General features: G+C 45.2%; 1 protein-coding gene across 1 annotated transcript in view; it reads right to left on the minus strand.

The window, feature by feature from the left end:
• MTHFD1 (methylenetetrahydrofolate dehydrogenase, cyclohydrolase and formyltetrahydrofolate synthetase 1) overlaps nucleotides 1–18,033 on the minus strand; it is a 65,267-nt gene extending 47,234 nt beyond the window's left edge. Inside the window, exons 1-6 of the mRNA XM_072986785.2 lie at nucleotides 17,741–18,033; nucleotides 7,902–7,986; nucleotides 6,468–6,527; nucleotides 4,709–4,762; nucleotides 2,391–2,527; nucleotides 819–919 (exon numbers count right to left, since the gene is read on the minus strand). Of these exons, the coding sequence (XP_072842886.2) occupies nucleotides 819–919; nucleotides 2,391–2,527; nucleotides 4,709–4,762; nucleotides 6,468–6,527; nucleotides 7,902–7,986; nucleotides 17,741–17,781 (478 nt within the window). The 5' untranslated portion in view covers nucleotides 17,782–18,033. The remainder of the gene's footprint in view (nucleotides 1–818; nucleotides 920–2,390; nucleotides 2,528–4,708; nucleotides 4,763–6,467; nucleotides 6,528–7,901; nucleotides 7,987–17,740) is intronic.
• Nucleotides 18,034–19,951: the final 1,918 nt, after the last annotated feature.

The following is a 19,951-nucleotide window of genomic DNA, read 5'->3' on the forward strand; positions in this document are numbered from 1 at the left end:
CCAGCTCGCTGGGGGGGCAATGTGTAGCCTGTATAATTAAAACTTGTAAACCGCCCGGAGAGTGCTTGTAGCGCTATGGGGCGGTATATAAGTCCAATAAATAAATAAATAAATAAAATAAACCACGGAGGCAGTATCTCTGCCCCTAAAGGAACCCCCTGCACTAAAACAAGTCACTGGATGTTTTAGTGGAGAAGCACCTCTCACAGATGCTTCTAAGGAGGTCAATTGCAAAAAATCGTTTCCCCCTGATTTGTGGGCGTGGCTATCTGAGTCACACAAACAGGACTAGAGATGGGGTGGCTCAAGAGGTTGTGCTGCCTGAGGCAGACTAGGAAAAGGAACTCCTGCCCAATCACGTCAAGGTGTGCAGTAGCTATTGTGTGTACTGACTCAGTAGCTATTTATCCATTTATCAGCCATAACAGCCAAGAACAGAACAACCCTGTACAAAGGCAGCACATCGGAGAGAATAGGAAAGGTCCACCCCCATTATGTTTGGCTTGCGTCAGAGATGCCCACCCTGTATTGGATCGATATGAAGTTCTGATAGTTTTCTTTTCCTATGCCAACAACTTAGAAGTGCTTCTTGTAAGTACTGCCTACACTGACTGACAGCCTACTGGGGATGTCAAAGATGGAACCTGGGATCTTCTGCAAGGAAAATAAGAGGCGTCCCCATGATCCTCGCCTGGCAAGTTCCACCATATTAGGATCACTTTGCCAGGTACCCAAATCAAAATTCTTCCCAGGAATGTACCCCAGGGATGACTTAGACTCCATAAATGCCAGACTGCACTTGTTCTTTCAATGCTCACCTGTTTGCCTGATAAGTTCCATGCATCCCTTTGGTGTACATGGGATGAAACAGTCACCAAGGTCCCCCCGAGAAAGCTTCCCTGCATTGATGCTGCTCAAGCTGAAACAATCCAAAACAAAACAGCAGATTCAGCTGTGCCGGGAGGAGACTGTACGATCTCGCTCCTGTACGATACACAGATGAGCCTTAGGATGTGGTTCTGAACTCCCATTGGGCTCAATGTCTTCCAAAATGAAATAAACACCCAGGTCAAGAAAAATCATTTACAGAGATTTGCGGTAATACCTCTTTGCAATCGTCCCATCATTATCCCTCCTATTCACAGATAAAAGCTAAACGATAAACTTAGCGGCTCAGAAATTAAGAGAGACAAGTCCCAGCTTGAAAGCTCTAACAGACACAAGCTGAAAAGAAAAGCAGAAAAAACAAAGCGATTCACAAATATATGAAAGAAAAATAAACTGTACTCTGTTTCAAGTACCCATGCATCAGTCTCCTTTCATGAAGAAACACCTAACTGCATGAGCCCTAGTGTTCAGGAGGGAGTGTATTTTCCAAAGCAACCAGAAAGAAGGGGGCCAAAACCCAGTGGGACTTGCAGTTCTCCCATTGCACCCCCAACCCAACAAGTCCAATGCAAGATACATCTCTTCCAAGACCAACTGCTAAGGAGAATGTGAAACTTCTTCGGAAGCCAAAGTCTTGCTTGTGCGCTTCTCACTTGAGCCTGACCGAAGCTAGAAGATTTTCAGCTCACTCGCCGGAAGGTTTATAGTATCACAAAGGGACCACCCGCCTACAGGTCAATTCTAACTGGTAGGGGTACCCCATCCAGCCCGTAAGGGGTCTGAGGAAGCCCCACTCCCTCCCCAGCTCACAGGAATCTGCATGTAAGCCCCTCCCTCTCCCCTAAAGCCCGCCTCCTCCCAGAGACCCCAGTATCTTATTCCATCTTTATCCTGCCTTTGTCCCACAACTGTCCTCTAAGGAGGTCAACGATCAAATGGAACAATAGAAATATAATGGAAACACAATCAAATGAAGAATGGGGGATTAGGAATACATTTTAAAATACATCCTTACAACATAGGTCAAGGTTCCCCTTGACATTTAGTCCAGACGTGTCTGACTCTAGGGGGCGATGCTCATCCCCGTCTCCAAGACGTAGAGCCAGCGTTTGTCCCTAGACAGTTTCTGTGGTCATGTGGCCAGCGCGACTAGACACGGAATGCCATTACCTTCCCACTGAGGTGGTACCTATTTATCTACTCGCATTTTTACATACTTTCGAACGGCTAGGTTGGTAGGAGCTGGGACAAGCGACGGGCGCTCACTCCATCGCGGGGATTTGATCTTATGAAGGCTGGTCTTCTGACCTTGCAGCACAGAGGCTTCTGCGGTTTAACCCGCAGTGCCACCACGTCCCTCAGCCTTGCGACAGACATCTGGCTAAAAAGGCCCCCGTGGAGCTACCCAGCTTATTTGCCAATAGTTTGCCTGTACAGTACAGAAAAGTCACTGTGTTTTTATTTTGAAGCTACTGAACTGCTTACAACAGTTAAGAACTTACCCATCCACGTCCTTGTCTGGTGCCACGGCATTGGTTATTTTCTCAGTGTTAATTGGCTTGTTGGAATCCAGGGGCAGCTGCACTATAAATCCATGAATTGCAGGGTCCTCGTTCAGATTATTAATGCATCTCAACACCTGTTTAAAGACAGATGAAAAGGGGGAAAATACTAAGTACTTGAGAACATCATAATCTGTATGCATGTGGTCACTTCTGTGACAAATCCTATCTCTACAAGCATGGCTCTGCAACGTAAGAGGTTGCAGTATGCAAATAACTTCTATTCAGGCTTCCAGACACTCTGTTCTATCCCCCCTCCTCCAGTTTTCTGCCCCCCACAGCGCTGCCCACTGAATATGATCAATCCTAGTCAGGCTGTTTTCGAGTATGCACCAGTGACTTCACCATTAATTTCTATGAGCAGTTCTCTCTTCATCTGAGAGGACATTTTAAAAACAACTTTTTTGGGTGCACCAAGAAACAATCTACCCAAGCTGGTAAACAATTGTCTCTAAGTCTTTTAAATATTTGGATCTCTTCCTCCACCCTCCTTCTCCAGTCACTTCATTATCCCAACCTTCTATTTAGTATATTTTATAGGCTCTGAGCATATTCAGTTCTTAATAAGCTCTTTTGTGGTTTTGTGTCTCTTTACTGTCTGTTCATACCCCCAACCCCCCTGAAAATGTTGGTTTGGTTTAGTTCTTCTACAAACCTTGTGGGGTTAACCCAAACCACTGATATCTTCTTCTTGAGTTATATAGTTCAAGGGAGTGTAATAGAGCTTTGTAGCAGTGAATTTTAAATTCCAGGATTCCACAGAATCAAGTCAGGGCAATCAAAGTAGTATTAAAGTAGTAGAACTCCGCAGAATAGACACATTCCAGCTATGAAGATTTCGCTCCTCTGGTGCTATATTTAAGCCCAACCTGAAGGGAAAACCCCTCTCTGTTTATGCTCCCGAGGAAGAGTTATGTACAAAGTCACCAAGAGTTTGGCTTAAATATAGCCTAAAAATTAACCTACAAAAGAAGTGAATAAGTACTACAGGTTTGTCAAGGTCAAATGTATGACAATTGAACGAAGTCCTCAGATCACTGTATCAGATCACTATATAATTCACTATATAATTTAGCCTTTGATAGTCCAAGTCTCGGGGAGGTCCATCAGAGTTGACATTTTCCCCTCATAGGGTTAATTTCAGTATGAGATCAGACAGCTACGTATGTCAATTGTATTAAAGTTAGAGACGGGGATGAAGTGTCAAAGTGGCACTTTGTCTTGCTTCGTGGGTCATCAAAATTGACAACCCACAAATTGCCCCCCTGTGACCCGACAAACAATAAATCAATTTGCAAGGTCATTTTCCCCCCATCCTCTTGCTATGCCCCACAGGGTTTGGCAAGGAGGGGAAGCATGGATCAAAGCACTGCAGGATCGCTTGAATCGCTGCTTTCCCCCTCCTCTTGCTAAGCCTGGCGGGGCTTGGCAAGAGGAGGGGGAAAGCAGCAATCAAAGCGATCCTGCAGTGCTTTTGATCCCTGCTTTCCCCCTCCTCTTGCAAAACTCTGTGGGGCTTAGCAAGAGGAGGGGGGAAAGGATCAAAGCAATTCCACAGTAGCTGTGGGATCCCTTTGATCCCTCTTTCATCCCTTCCCTCCTCTTCTTATGCCGTGCCGGCATAGGAAGAGGAAGAAATGGGAAATAAGGCATCCCCCAGTCCTGGGGATGGGATTAGAAAGTTGCTTGAAGGGAAAACTCATCTCTGCTTATGCTCCCGAGGAACAGCTGATCCATTGGGGCATAAGCAGATAGGGAACAAAGGGACGAATATAAAATGGCTATATTGATCGCTTCATATTCGTTGGGGTCTCTGGACCCCAAGAATATGAAGCAATGAATATCTGACAAACCAGGGATATTTAATGAATATCCTGATTCGTTCTCATGTCTAATCAAAGTCCATTGGATATGAAGGTACAAGTTCTTTCATTGTTCTAATGTTACATCTCTCTTCACTGGATGAAAATAAGCACACAATAACATGGTAAGAATAATTTCTCAGGAGACTTTGTCTGTGTCTGGGGTAACATATTTGAACAATATTCAGAAGTAGAAAGTTACTTGCACATAATAAATCATCTGGATTACACTGTATACAAAACCCTACAGAGGGATTTGTTAGCTGTGACAGACTTCACAGGCCGAAAGAACAATGAATTTTATAATAGATATATAGCACTCTGAAAATTTAGTTCACATGTCATCTAACAACATGATTTGTTATATCCTATAAAGATATCCTTAAACTGGGTTACCTCAGCTTCTGATGCAGTGTTTGGCAGCTTGATATGATTGGCATTGATCCCAATCTAGAAAAGCAAGACACACAAAAAATCATTAGCTCTAATAAGATGTGATACAGTTTACCTAAACGTGACAAGATTTGGCCCCATTTTGTACATAAATGGGAATAATCATCTTCAGACCGTAACTGAACTCTTTGCACGTCTCAACTTGACAAATTTTCTCTGAGATATGAGGAAACAGAGATGAAGACGTTGAGTTATTGGGTGAGGGCAAAAATTAAATAAATAAAAAACCCTTCCATTTTGCCATGGCGCTTTTTTCCCACGCTGTGGTTGCCGCAGGGGCAGTTTCGTTGTCTGCTACTGTGCAAGTACATTGTGAGGAAGATAAGAACATATTCTCATTTTCTGCTCTTCCGACACAGAAATAAAGAAATTTAACATTTACGATTTCTTCCTCACTGTGACTTCCATCAAACCTCACGTGTACAAAAATCACTCATTAGCAAATGTTGCAATGGAAATTGGTGAGTCCTGAACCTCCCTTTCAACCCTCTTGCTCAGCACAGTGCTTCTTGTCACGGTGTTGAGGTACCAAATATTCTGTGCAGATGCCACAGTCCTCCAGTATTCTTTACTGAATTGCAGCAGGATCAGCAGTGCAGCGTTATTGCTGCTATGTATGCTGAGCGCAGATTTTACTTTCTTAGGCTCCATGATCACTGCAAATGGTGACAGCAGCCACGAAATTAAAAGACGCTTGCTTCTTCGGAGGAAAGCAATGACAAACCTAGACAGCATCTTAAAAAGCAGAGACATCACCTTGCCAACAAGGGTCCGCATAGTCAAAGCTATGGTTTTTCCAGTAGAGATGTATGGAAGTGATGTATGGAGCTGGACCATCAAGAAGGCTGACCTCCAAAGAATTGATGCTATTGAATTGTGGTGCTGGAGGAGACTCTTGAGAGTCCCCTGGACTGCAAGGAGAACAAACCTATCCGTTCTGAAGGAAATCAACCCTGAGTGCTCCCTGGAAGGACAGATCCTGAAGCTGAGGCTCCAATACCTGGGCCATCTCATGAGAAGAGAAGACTCCCTGGAAAAGACCCTGATTTTGGGAAAGTTTGAAGGCAAGAGGAGAAGAGGACAACAGAGGACAAGATGGATGGACAATGTCATTGAAGCGACCAACGTGAATTTGACAAAACTCCGGGAGGCAGTGGAAAACAGGAGGGCCTGGCGTGCTCTGGTCCATGGGGTCACAAAGAGTCGGACATGACTTAATGACTAAACAACAACAACTTGCTGAGCACACCAGTACTGCTAGCTAGACAGTGTTATGGACTCGGCTCACCATGACATAAGAAAGGGGAAGGAATCATGATGTCTGTAAGCCACGTTATCCCCAAAAGTTGTTCACTTGATTTTTTTGAATTTTATTTTTTTAAAACAAGAGAATCTTATCTGAATCTTATCTCCATAGTAAGAGATTTCTAATATGGCTGCCTTATATATATATATATATAAAAATCCTCTCCTGCAGTTCTCCCCCGAATTGGAAGTATTTTGTGTCTGCCCCCCCACCCCCATAACTGACATTCCAGTCAATTCCAACACTGTATCTTGTGGAGTCGCCAGAGGATCCTTGGACCAGAAAAATGACCTCTGAACAGACAGAATCTGTCCATACTTGCTATAAGTGAAGGTGAAGCTAAACAGCAGGAATGAAATGTTTCACAGGATCTTTCGATATGGGAAGAAGTCTTACCTCAGCAGCAGCCTTTAGCTTCATGCTAATGTAGAGATTTGAATCATCTCGATCACCAACCTTTGGGAAAAGATGGAGAGAGAGGAGAGTCAGCCAAGTAAAACAGAAAAAACTTATTTCACTTATACTGATTCAAGGTATTGACATTCGCATCCAGAACCCTCTACGGTTTGGGCTCATGTTACTTGTCAGAGTGTCTCTCCTTCATATCATCTGCCCAACCCATAAGATCATCCCAGCCAAGGTTCCTCCAGGTGGCCATCCCAAGGGAGACTCATAAATCCTCTACAAGAGGTAGGGCCTTTTTCACAGTGGCTCCATAGAACCAGCTTCCGGAGGAGCTCCGCTTAGCCCCCTCCCTGTGGACATTTAGGTAGCAATTAAAGACAATGCTTTTCAGGGAGGCTTTCCACACCGACCCCAGCTGATCATCTTCTCTCCACTTTTTCTTTCCCCTCCTCTTCTTCCCTTTTCTCTTTTCCTCCATCTGCTTTGGGGATCAGTCGGTGCCATCTGTTTTTTTAGGGTTATTGCTGTTGGTTTTAATGTCACTATTTTTATTTTCTCTTATATGTGTTGTAACCCACTAAGAGTTGTGCTGTGATACTAACGGGAGCAGGATACAAACTGAATTGAACTGAATTTAATTGAATGAATGGAATGAATGAATGAATGAATAATACTATGCTTTTCTTTCAGGAAATTCTTGTGCGGCTCACAGGGGCCTCTAATACAGACTGCCATACAAATGAAGGAACAAGCCAAGACACATTTGGCATGAACAACATGGCAGCATCATATGATCTCAGCCAAATTCTCTGGAAAGAGGCCTTGGACTGTACTTTAATTTCAACATAGCTTCCTTCTGCCAAGCTAGATTCTATTGCACTGTAACACAGTACAGAAAATTTTATCAAAAATTCTCAGGGTTGAGGAACGTTTGTTTGACATTCCTGTTGGGGGACGGATTTGGGATCCGCTGGAAGGGTTAAAACTCCCCATTTTATACTACAGCAACCAGAGCCATTACCAGCAAAATGACTCAAGATTTGGGATCCGCTGGAAGGGTTAAAACTCCCCATTTTATACTACAGCAACCAGAGCCATTACCAGCAGAATGACTCAAACTGCAAAATGTATGACCTCAAGTCGATTCTGAAGTCTGAAGTTGTGTCGCTAGTAGGATATTGATTTTGGGTACAGTGGTGGTCGGTGGTAACTCCATTTTCACTCTGAGGAGCTATCCAAAATAAATTTGGCACCTTAGATACTCCCTTTGAAATAATGAGAAAACCTGAAATGGCTTCACTGACCCACAGAAATCAGGAGAACCAAGATCCACTGGGTCCCCGCAGTGATATATGGAAATTGTAAGCTGTTTTCAAGAGCCCTTCAGCTTGGGTAACACATACCCAAAATAAATGTAGATAGTACCTGCAAAATTGCAAGGCCCGGCCTGAAACCAGGTGCTTTTGCCTTCATCTCTTCCACCTGGTTCTTCAGTCTCTGCCTTACTTGCCTAAAACAAGAAAAAAGAGCTTACCGTATTAATCACAAATCTTGCAGCAAGCACAGATAGAATGCTCCTGATGGAGGCAGTATGACTCAAAACATTGGTGTTTTGTTTCCTGACCTTTGTACCCATGTTTGCAAGTACGGGCTCTCACTATTCACTGATGAAGAAAGGGGGAAACTCTGTATATGTTCAGGAGTGCTTCTGTTTACTATTTTATTCCCTGTTCCTATAATTAAAGGAATGAACAAGTAAGAAAACGGTTACAAAACAAAACTGAAGAAAGTAGCGTAAAGGATAGAAATGGCCTTTAAAACATCCCTGTACTTTAACTGAGAGAGAGGCATCCCAGGGGAGATATGGCTAGAATGGCAGAGGAATCATTTTCAGTCCTTGGGTTGAATAATAGCTATGTAAGTTAAATGTAAGTTAAAGTAAACAAGGCCAACCTCAGAAGAACTGATGCTTTTGAATTGTGGTGCTGGGGGAGGTTCTTGAGAGTCCCCTGGACTGCAAGGAGAACAAACCTATCCATTTTGAAGGAAATCAACCCTGAGTGCTCACTGGAAGGACAGATCCTAAAGATCAGGCGCCAATACTTTGGCCATCTCATGAGAAGAGAAGAATCTCTGGAAAAGACCCTGATGTTGGGAAAGTGTGAAGGCAAGAGGAGAAGGGGACGACAGAGGACAAGATGGTTGGATAGTGTCACCGAAGCGACCGACATGAACTTGACCCAACTCTGGGAGGCAGTGGAAGACAGGAGGGCCTGGCCTGCTCTGGCCCATGGGGTCACGAAGAGGCGGACATGACTTAACGACTAAACAACAATAACAACTTTCTCTAATGAGCACAAGAAAGGCTATGAGTCTTCTCCCTGTCTCCCATTTTATGCTGACAACAACCCTGTGGGGTAGGTAGCTCAGGCTAGGAGAGAATAAGTAGTCTAAAGTCATCATGTGGGCTTCCAGGTTGAGTTGAACTTGCATTTGCCAAAGCCAAGCCTCCACCCTCCACTAAAGAGAGAAACTGAGATTCATTCTTATATAAATTGTGATATATTAATGCTTCCTTCTTCTTTATGATATCGCTGATCTAGAAAGCCAGAAATGGGAACATTCAGTAATTCATTTAAAAACTAACAACCAGGAAAGACCTGAGTGAGGGAAATATGTAACAAATCAGCCAGCACCTCTTACAGTCAGTCTCAAGATGCAAGCTTCTACCTTGTTCTATGCGTAATAATCACATTTTAGTGCCATCTGGCGAGCATGAGGTGCAACTGCCAATATTCATGCAAGGTAAAAATGGGTTTCAAAATTTTTGGCTGGTAGATGCGGATAACATTTGATGAAATACTTGTGAAGATCTCAAAGGACCAGCCTGTGCAAAAGCCAAAACCCAACAAAGCAATAATTCTAGGTATCACAAGTCCATCAGTAACTTTAGGGATAGAATTGCCACTTGTTTCATTACCATGTCGGAGAAGAAAGTGCAAACATTGTGCCTTGCCTCCAAGAGGGTAAGTATTGCCAGTCTCGGTTAGCGTTCTTGCATTTGTGAGAGCGATCTTTACAGAAAATGTACAAAATTGTAACAGCTGCTGCCCGGGTGCAAGGACTTCTAAAAATCAGCAGTGGATAGATTTGTATTCGCGAAGGCTTTCATGGCCGGGATCTAATGGTTGTTGTGGGTTTTTTGGGCTCTTTGGCTGTGTTCTGAAGGAAGAACCACCTTCAGAACACAGCCAAAGAGCCCGAAAAACCCACAACAACCAGTGGATCAATTGTTTCCATCTTTCTGATATACCTGTCAGTCCCTTTCTGCCTGCCTAATATGTGCATTTTGCTTCACAAACGGAATAGATGCTTGTTTGCACAAATATCCTGCCCAGATTCTGGAAAGTACAATTTAAAAAAAACCAAACTAACATTTTTGTCTCACCCTCGCTTGGTAGTCAGAAACCAGTGTGTGTAAGATGACTTTATAACCGGCGGTGTGAACCTTCTTTGAGACAATTTTCCCCCCACATTCACACCAACAAATTAATTCAAGTTTGGAAATCCAGTAGAAGTCTCATGTTCGATGATAGCCTCAAACTGTTATGATGGGTCGGTACATAAAAATCTAGGGCTGGGATATTCATGTTGATGCTCAGGAAATAAAGTTTCTCCAATCCTGAATAAGCCAGGGTGTTACGCATGGTTGGTATCAACCCCTGGCATGCTTGACTTTCTACAAGTACTCCAGGATGTGTGACCTTAACTTCTTCCTTGTGGCCTAGGATTCTAAACTGCCCTGGGCAGCTATACTGTATCATATTTTCGTTCTCCCTTAATGCACCTGACCTAGCATTTGCTCTGGGGTACCAAGGGAAAATTTAAAGGATGACTAGGCCTTACTGTCAGCACAACCAACGAAATCTGCTTAGCCTCAACTTGGTGATGGAGCAGCAATTCACACATCCCATCTGCTCAGGCTTCAGAACCAGAATAACCATATTTTCCACGTATAAGACTATACTTTTGTCTAAAATCTTTAGACTAAAAATTGAGGGTCATCTTATACATGGAAGTAAGCTGAGGATAGAACAAAAACAAATGGAGGGGAAAGCAGGGATCAAAGTGATCCTGCAGCGCTTTGATCCCTTTTCCCCCTACACTTGCTAAGCCCCACTTAGATTTCTTAATTTTGGATTAGAAAAGTGGGGGGCATCTCATACATTGGGGTGTCTTATACATGGAAAAATATGGTATTCCTAAATTTTGCAAACACAGACTCACCCACACCAGCCCTGTCAACAATTAACATCTCCCGCATTAGCTTTTGTTTCACGTTTATTCCCTTTGATTTGAGGGGGGAAAGGGAAGAGTAGAGACAGAAAAGGACATTTGTTCCAAATGAATCATAAAATCATAGAATCATGAAGGTGGAAGGGGCCTATAAGGCCAATGAGTCTAGCTCCCTGCTCAATATAGGAATCCATATCAAAGCAGATCTGACAGGTGGTTGTGTAAATTTGTCTTGAATGCCTCCAGTGTAGGAGCACTCACCACTTCTCAAGATAACTGGTTCCACTGTCGTACTGTTCTAACAGTTAGGACATTTTTTCTTGAGATTCAACCAAAATCTGGCCTCCTGTAACTTGACTCCATGGTTGCGTGTCCCACACTCTTGGGTTGATCGAGAACAGATCCTGCCTCTCCTCTGTAGGACAGCTGTTCAAGTATTTGAAAAGTGCTGTCCTATCTCTCCTCCATCTATTTCACAGAATCTCGCTCACAGAGATTCAAACTTTTCTACCTGTAACATATTTTTCACTCCACCTTCCTAGAAGGAATGCTGGACAGTGGCCATGGGGGTCATCCCATTTTGTCCTTTCCACAACACTGTGAAGGAATTCAAGCTGCAAGGCAATTCCAGGTCCATGATTCTACAAGGAACTTGGTTAAGCAGAAAAATGACTCTCAGGCCTCCCTAATCTAAAGCCATAGGGAACACCTAACACATTTCCATCTCTTCCAGAAATGTGCCATTTCAAATTGATCGGCCTCAGCTGCAGTCGTAAGAATGTAGGCCACTAAAAACCGGACATTCCCAGCAAAGAAACTTAAAAGTTGCAACAGGAAACGGAAGGCAGCGAAAGCACACCAAATACAAGATCTTCTGCTTCATGGATTACGTGAGCATCCTGGTGTAGCATGTAATTGAGCGCACATGAGACTTACAACGGACAATCTCGTGACTTTCCATAGCTCGGTGGGGGAAAGCTATGCTTGGAAGCTAATCCCACCCCAACAGCTTTACCAAATAACACAGCTCCTCTCCCACTTTTCCTTTTTATTTTTAGCTTTTAGACTCTGGTAACTGCCTCGACAACAAAAAATGCTTGTGTTTTCCATTGCTCTTGACCCCAAAACTTAGCTTGGGGTTTCCAGTGCCCAATTAGAGGTTGCCTAGGGTTAGTTTCTCCACATGAAGAGTGCCTACAGAGGTCAAGACCAAAGCTTCACCTCAGCAAGAAGCCGAAGGGAAGAGACATGTTGGATCTGACGAAAGGCCCAATCTACAACTCTATTCTCACAAGGCCAAGTAGATGCCGGGGGGGGGGGGGGAGATACAAGCTAAAACACAAGCAAAGTACTAGGCTCCTTATGTTCCTCTGTAAACGGTACCAAAAGACAAGCCATCATTTGATACTAGAAACAAACATAACCATCATGACTACCAGCCACTGACAGCTCCATCCTCTCAGGAAATCTGTCTAATCCACTGTTAAAGCTAGCCATGCAGTTTAACTACATCAAATCTCCTATCATTCAGCTTTATTCCCTCAAGAGGTGTTTTTACTCAGTACCAGCTGCCCTGACAGGTAGGGCTGGCGAAGACACGATGCGGGGTCTTTTCAGTGGTTGCTCCCAGGATGTGGAACTCCTTCCCAAAGGGAGGCCAAGCTGGCCTCCTTCCTGCTGTCCCTTCACTAGGCAGGAAACATCTTTCCGTAGGAAGGGACTTTGACAGGCGATGCAGTGGGCAAAGATTGTTCTGTTGTAAATGACCATGTGACAATTAACCGGTCAGCCAAAGAAGGAGCGTTAAACAGCACTTTTGTAACCTTTAAAACAAAAATTAGTCAGTGGTACTCGCGTGAAAAATAATGTGCTGAATCTTCATTAACCATTTTGCTTCAAGAATATTAAAAAAAAACCCAAGTTCTGGTAGTATGGGAAACGGCAAAACCCTTCCCATTTACTTTTTCTAAACTATGCATCATTTTCCATATCTCTCTCGTGTTCCTCTCCTTACTCGCCTTTCTTCCTAGCCTAAAAAGCCCCAGATACTGTAACCTTTCCTCACTAGAGAGATCATCCAGTCCCCTGATTCTTCCGGCTGCCCTTTATGCAGTATTATGGTAACATCCTTTCTGAAGTACATGGACCAGACCCATGTGTCCATATTCCAAGTATACTGGCAGCACAACCTCGTATAAAGTCCCAGCAATATCAGAAGTTTCATTTTCAAGTACTTCCTTAATGATCCCCAGACTAAAATGCAGCTTGTTTTCACAGCAGCCCAAAATATTCACTGGGCCAGCTAGTTTATTGCAAATCTGGAAATCCCATGAACAATTTGGAATAATTCGTTGTTTAAAACCTGTGAAATGAGCAACAAAAGGCTAAAAGACCAGAATTATTTCTACACAGAAAATCTGGTGATAACCTAAAAATGAACACATTTATTGTGGCATCGGTTTTTGAAAATTAGAGCCAGTTTCCTATATCTGATGAGATGTATGCTGTATCTTTGTTGTTGCTGTTTAGTCGTTAAGTTGTGTCCGACTCTTCGTGACCCCATGGACCAGAGCACGCCAGGCCTTCCTGTCTTCCACTGCCTCCCGGAGTTGGGTCAAATTCATGTTGGTCGCTTCGGTGACCCTGTCCAACCGTCTCATCCTCTGCTGTCCCTTCTCCTCTTGCCTTCACACTTTCCCCACATAAGGGTCTTTTCCAGGGAGTCTTCACTTATCATGAGATGGCCAAAGTATTGGAGCCTCACCTTCAGGATCTGTCCTTCCAGTGAGCACTCAGGGCTGATTTCTTGCAAAATGGATAGGTTTGTTCTCCTTGCAGTCCAGGGGACTCTCAAAAGTCTCCTCCAGAACCACAATTCAAAGGCATCAATTCTACGGTGGTCAGCTTTCTTTATAGTCCAGCTCTGACTTCCATACATCACTACTGGAAAAACCATAGCTTTGACTATGTGGACCTTTGTCAGCAAGATGCTGTCTAGGTTTCTCATCGCTTTCCTCCCAAGAAGCAGGCATCTTTTAATTTCGTGGCTGTTGTCACCATCTGCAGTGATCATGGAGCCCAAGAAATTAAACTCTGTCACTGCGTCCATATCTTCCCCTTCTATTTGCCAGGAGGTGATGGGACCAGTGGCCAAGATCTTAGTGTTTTTCATGTTGAGCTTCAGACCATTTTTTGTGCTGCTGTATCTAATGAAAGCTAATGACACCACTGCTGTTGTTATGTTCTGTCAAGTCAGAACAGACTCATAACGACCCCACCAGGGCATTCAAAGTAAGTGGAACCATACATACATTAAAAGGTTAGCACCAACAGAAAGACTTTGAGCCTTGTGGCACAGAGGTTGAACTGCAGTACTGCAGTGAAGACTCTGCTCATAACCTGAGTTCAGTTCCAATTGGCTTAGATAGCCTGCTCAAGGCTGTCTCTGCCTTCCATCCTTCTGAGGAACGAGGGCAATATGTAACCTACATAATTTGTTTGTAAACTGCCCATAGGTTGGCACTATAGTTTGGTTGTATAAGCAGCAGACTTTTTCTTTTTGCTTTGCATTGATGTATTTGCTTATAAAGGGACACAACAAAACTGCCTCTCCAGAATGCTACAACATAGTATGGAAGTATACAATCACGTTTCCACGAACTTTTCAGAAATGAGACAAGGAAAATGGCAAAGACATTTTCTATGTGGAAGTTGAACCAGGAAACTTGCGTCTTAAAAGTACTTATGTTTCGGCTCTGCAGTATATAATGGGGGGAAAATCTCTGTTCAGCGTTTTTTTCGCACGGTGTTGATCAAAAACAAAAGCAGCAACCCTACCAAGGGACCTATCAGAAATTACTTCAGAGCTTCATCGGATTTCCAAAGAAAGTAAACATTTTATGACATATGTTTCAGGATCAAGATACTAAATGTTGATCAGTTACAGACCACAGAGTTAATGAGTAATAAAGGAAGACAGGGGACATTCGCCTCATAAGAGGTTGTTCTGAAAAAATGAACATGCTTGGTTTTTATTTGTTTTTGAGTATATTAATTCCTTGATTTGCCCTAAATCAGTTCCTGGTGGTCTGCCTCTGGGTATCTCTCTACTTTTAAAAAGCCAGACTGCAAAGCAGGTTTCTAATACAAATTTGCATTCCCATTCCCCAATTCTAAAAGCTGGTCTAGAGCATTGGTTGGCAATTGCTGGGCTGGAGTCCCTATCAACCCCAGCCAACACAGCCCATCATGGAACTTACAGACTGCCCACAACTTACCTACTTTAAAGCAAGGGGCCTACCAATCTTGCATTATCTATGACTTGTGAACTACGCCTGATACAGTACTACACATCCCCATCACAACCAATTAGTTATTGCTGACAACAAGCGTTGCCCATTTACTGTGGATACCGAACCATGTGCTGATTCATACAATGAATTCTTTGCACTTTACTGCTGTGAGCACCTTCTCTTTCACCCATCTTGTAACTGGAATTGAAGGCTGGCTGAACGGAACAAATGTAGCGTGATCAAAAACACTGCAAGACTCTACTATAGCTGCCAGCGCAGACTAACAGAGTGGCAATCAAGCAGAACGTATGACTCTTGCTCATCATGCAATATATCTAATACGGCCTTGGTTGTCTAAACCTAGACTAGATTTTGCCAATTCCTCTTGTCAAAGCTTTTTGCCCCTTTTAACAGGGGTAAGACTGACGAAAACTCAACTCATGAAAAACCCAGCTTTTCCACTGGACGCTCCCAATGGAAGACTACATTGGCTGAATTTCTCTTTTCATTCCCTGACTTTTACTCCCTGTTGATGCTGTTTTCTCACAATTGCCCTTTGTGCTGGAGGAGTTGCCTCACATTCCCTCGGAGATTATCAGAGGTCAAGAAGGAAGAGACTCTGACATGCCAAACTACCTTGGCAGAGGAAAAATAACCTGTATTCTTACTTTTTTTTCTATCCGCTGCCTACCAAATGCTTGGGCCTACTATTTCACGTTCCAATAGTAATGTAAAATTCACAACTACTACTGGATAAATATAAGCCTAACAGCAGAAAGGTCTGGCTGCCAGTGGCTTCACCTTTATGTAACATCCCCTATGCTAGCAGTAGCACATGAATTCTGAGTTAGGGCCAGCTCTACTATTAGAGAGTGCAAGGCTGTCATCTTGGGCAAGAAACACTGAGAGATAGCAGCACTGTGTTGGGAGACAAAGCTTACTCCATGAGTAGCGGAGGAGGTTTCCTCACTGCCCGTGTTGAAGGAAGATTCAACTTCCTGTTCAGAAAACTTTTGTCCACAAAATGGCAGAGTGTGCCACTTTGTTCTTCACCCCAGGCGGCAAAATATCTTGTTCACAGGACCACTTGGATTGGCGCATGGGCTTTTAAAAAACTGGGCCAGCTTTTGACTATTTCTGCAACCTTTAATTGCCGCCCAAACATCTCCCTTCTTGGGTGCAACAATGTATTGACTTTGGAATGACCTTGCTGGTAAGCCTTTTCTACTCATGCTCAGTTTATAATAAAGTCACTATTTCTTGCTTTTGAAAGGCCTATTTTGAGGATCAATATTTCAGCCCCTGCAGCCTGGATTCTTTCCAAATTAAAAAAAAAGTGGGTGTGATCAACCACTCTCTTTCAAGGTACACAATGTTAGTCTTTTCAATTTGTATGAACTATTTTATACCTAGGAACATTTAGGGTTGCTTGTTTCTGGATGGGTCAGTTTTAGTTTTTAAAAGAAATCATAACTCAAAAACCATTTGCCCTAACTTCTCCAAATTTGGAACAGAGGGAGAGCAGTTGTCAGCTTCACCTGTGCCAAATTTGGTGCGGATTTGAAGCCCAGTTTTAAAGTTATCATTATTATTTTTGGTTTTGGCTGCCCCCATTTTTAGAATTACTTTGTAGAATGTTGATTATTCTCTTCTGCACAATGACATCACTGCACTCTCATGCAATAATAATGATTTCAGCAAAGTGTTCTCACATAAGATTTCAACTTTTCAACAAACTGGAAAATTTGTTTGGATGGCAACTTCCAGGATTTCACATCTAGTATGACCACGGGAGTTGCAGTCCAAAAAGGGGGATTCTGGGAGCAGTAGTCAAAATGCAGTTTCTGCAATCCCTAAGCTTCTCTCCCATGACCTTCCTCACAGAGCAGTGGTGAGAGTAAGTAAGGGAAGAGGAAAGAAGTATAGGCTACTTAGAGCCCGGTGCAGGAAAAGCAGGATATAAATGCTACATTTAGCCTTTCTAAGGCAGTGGAAGACAGGGGGGCCTGGTGTGCTCTGGTTTCCTCCCGAAGAGTCAGACACGGCTTAATGACTAATATCCAGTGTGGTGTAGTAGATAGAACCATGGACTAAGCCTCTGGAGAAGAGGGTTCGAATCCCCAGGGGAATTCCACCCAGCAAGATCTGCAGCGCTCTTCCAGACATGTTTACTCAGAAGTAACTCCACCTAAGTGCAAAGCACCTTATTCCACCTTGCAAGTGCCTTCAGTCCTCCACGATGGTCTTTAGCATGCACACAACATTTCCAGGAACACCCTCTAGCAAAAGCCATCCCTAGGCAACCTTAGACAGCCACAGGCTCCTTCAAGCCTCCCTTCTGGCGAAGGCGGGGGATTTGCACGCGGCGCGACGAAGAGCTCTGTTCAGTTCTGCGGCTTTCATGAGCCGCCGCCCCCCCCCCCCCCGACGGGACTGTGCGAGCGCGCGCGTCTTTTGCACCGACTGCTGGTTCTCCGGCTTCTGGGCCAAGGCGGAGGAGGTCCCACAAATCCGAATGCCTGTCCTTTGCTCCCGAGAGCAGCCCCCACGGCTCCCACCCGCCCTGCCTCGCTTGGGCCAGTCGGGACGTAGCAAGCCGTCCAACAGTTTTGCGTAGCACAAGCGCGTCCCCCCTTCCCGCGTCCTGCACAAAAGGAGGAGAGGCGCGAGACTTACGCGGAGACGGTCTTCCCGCTGAGGATCTCCGCGGGCGGCATGGCGGACCTCCTGGCTAAGGCAGCTCCTGCACTCAGTGAAGCGCCGATGGTGCCCGGCGCAGGGTCAAAAACCTCCTCCCCGGCGCAATCCCGGCCGGATCCACCCCCTCCCGGCGCACGAGCCACCCACGTGGGGGGTTGCGTGGGTGGGCAAGCCCGGCAAAACTTCTGGGGGCCACGCCTGGAGGACCCGCCCGCCCACAGGCTCGGAAGATGGCCTCGCCCCCCCCCCTCGAAGAGAAAGCGGTCTTCCGCAAAGCGCGCACGCCCCTCGGGGGGGCCCCGATCCGCCCCTCTGCGCGCGGTCCGGCTGCTTTCCCCGCCGCCTCTTCTCCTCTCCAGGGCTCCGCCTCCTCCCTTCCTCCCTCCGAGGAGAGAGAGGAGGAGCTGCCCGATCAGGTGGTTGGAAGCCCAGCTGGAGGACGCCGAGGTCGGGAGGCGCAAAAGGGATCGCGGGATCCACCGGCCGGCTGTTCCGACTTAAGCCCCCCCCCCGCCTCCAGCGGATCCCGCGCTCTGCGCTACAGCTCCTGGACCCCGCCACCGGCCATGGCCCTTGAACTGCTGAGCGGAGGGGGGGGGCTGTTAAGGGGATTCTGGGCACTGTAGTCCGAAAAACTTTTGCGGCAAACTGTGGCAGGATTGCTGGAATCGGGCTCCCCCCCCGCGCAGTTTGCGCGTCGAGCCTGTGGATCGGGACGCAAATGCAAAAAGCCGGTCTTTAGTAGAGATTCGACCAAACATTTTAAGATCGTGGGGGCCCTTTTGTTCCTCCAATCGAGAGCAGAGGAAAAGCACCGGGAGGGAGGGGGGTGGGTTGTTTCGGGTCGCCCGGGAGGCCGGGGGGGGGCAGAACTTTGAGAACGTTACTTGTGGGGGAGACTCCAACCCCCAGCATCCACGCGCCAGTATGGATGCTAAGGGGTTTGTGATCCAAAAAAGAAAATCTTCCAAGATCGACCAAGAAGGACGGGCCTGGGTGTGTGTTTGCTAACGGCTTCCACAGGTTTTCTTGTTTTTTAAAACGTGCCTGGTATCAGTCATGGACTGGATGAGGCCCAAACAAACTGTAACTTAATCCAGACAAGATAGAAGTGCTCCCAATCAATCGGAAGGAAGGCAGGTGAAGGAAGAGGGATGCAACCTGTGCTGGATGGGGTTACGCTCCTCCTGAAAACTTTGGGTCGCAGCTTTAGGGATGCTCCTGGATTCATCCCTCAACAAGAATACCCAGGTTTTGGTGGTGGCCAGGGGTGCTTCTTGCACAGCTAAAGCTGGTGTGCCCGCTGCACCCATTCCTGGAGATGTCTGATTTGGCTGCAGTGACACATGCCTTAGTGACATCCTGCTTGGATTAAGGTAACACACTCTTTGAAGATGGTTCAGAAACTTCAGCTGGTTCAAAATGCAGCAGCAAGAAGGACTGACTGGGGCCAGTTATTGGGATTATGTAACACCCCTTTTTAAAAAACAGGGACGTGGTGGTGCTGCGGGTTAAACTGCAGAAGCCTCTGTACTGCAAGGTCAGAAGACCAGCAGTCATAAGATCGAATCCACGCAACGGAGTGAGCTCCCATCGCTTGTCCCAGCTCCTGCCAACCTAGCAGTTCGAAAGCATGTAAATGTGAGTAGATGAATACAGTGGACCCTCGACTTACAGAGGGCTCGACTTACAGACTTTTCGAATTACAGACTTCTCTGGCCACAAAATTTATATTCTACTTGCAGCCGGAGAATCGACTTACAGACCAGACAAAAACCAAAATGGAACAAAAATAGAATAAAAACTGCCAGTTATGGGATTAATCGGTTTTCAGTGCATTGTAGGTCAATGGAGATTCGATTTACAGACTTTTCGACTTGCAGCCACCTTTCCAATACGGATTAATTCCTTAAGTAGAGGGTCCACTGTAGGTACTACCTCGGTAGGAAGGTCACGGCGTTCCGTATCTAGTGGCGCTGGCCACGTGACGACGGAAACTGTCTACGTACAAATGCTGGCTCTACGGCTTGGCAACAGGGATGAACACTGGCCCCTAAAGTCAGACACAACTGGACTAAATGTAAAGGGGAACCTTTACCTAACTCCTCTTTTACAAGTGCCCTGGCTACCAGTCTGTTTCCCATTCAAAGTGCTGATCATTGCCTATAAAGCCCTTTACAGCTTGTG

This window comes from Pogona vitticeps, chromosome 1 (genome assembly GCF_051106095.1).
Source record: "Pogona vitticeps strain Pit_001003342236 chromosome 1, PviZW2.1, whole genome shotgun sequence".
Taxonomy (NCBI): domain Eukaryota; kingdom Metazoa; phylum Chordata; class Lepidosauria; order Squamata; family Agamidae; genus Pogona; species Pogona vitticeps.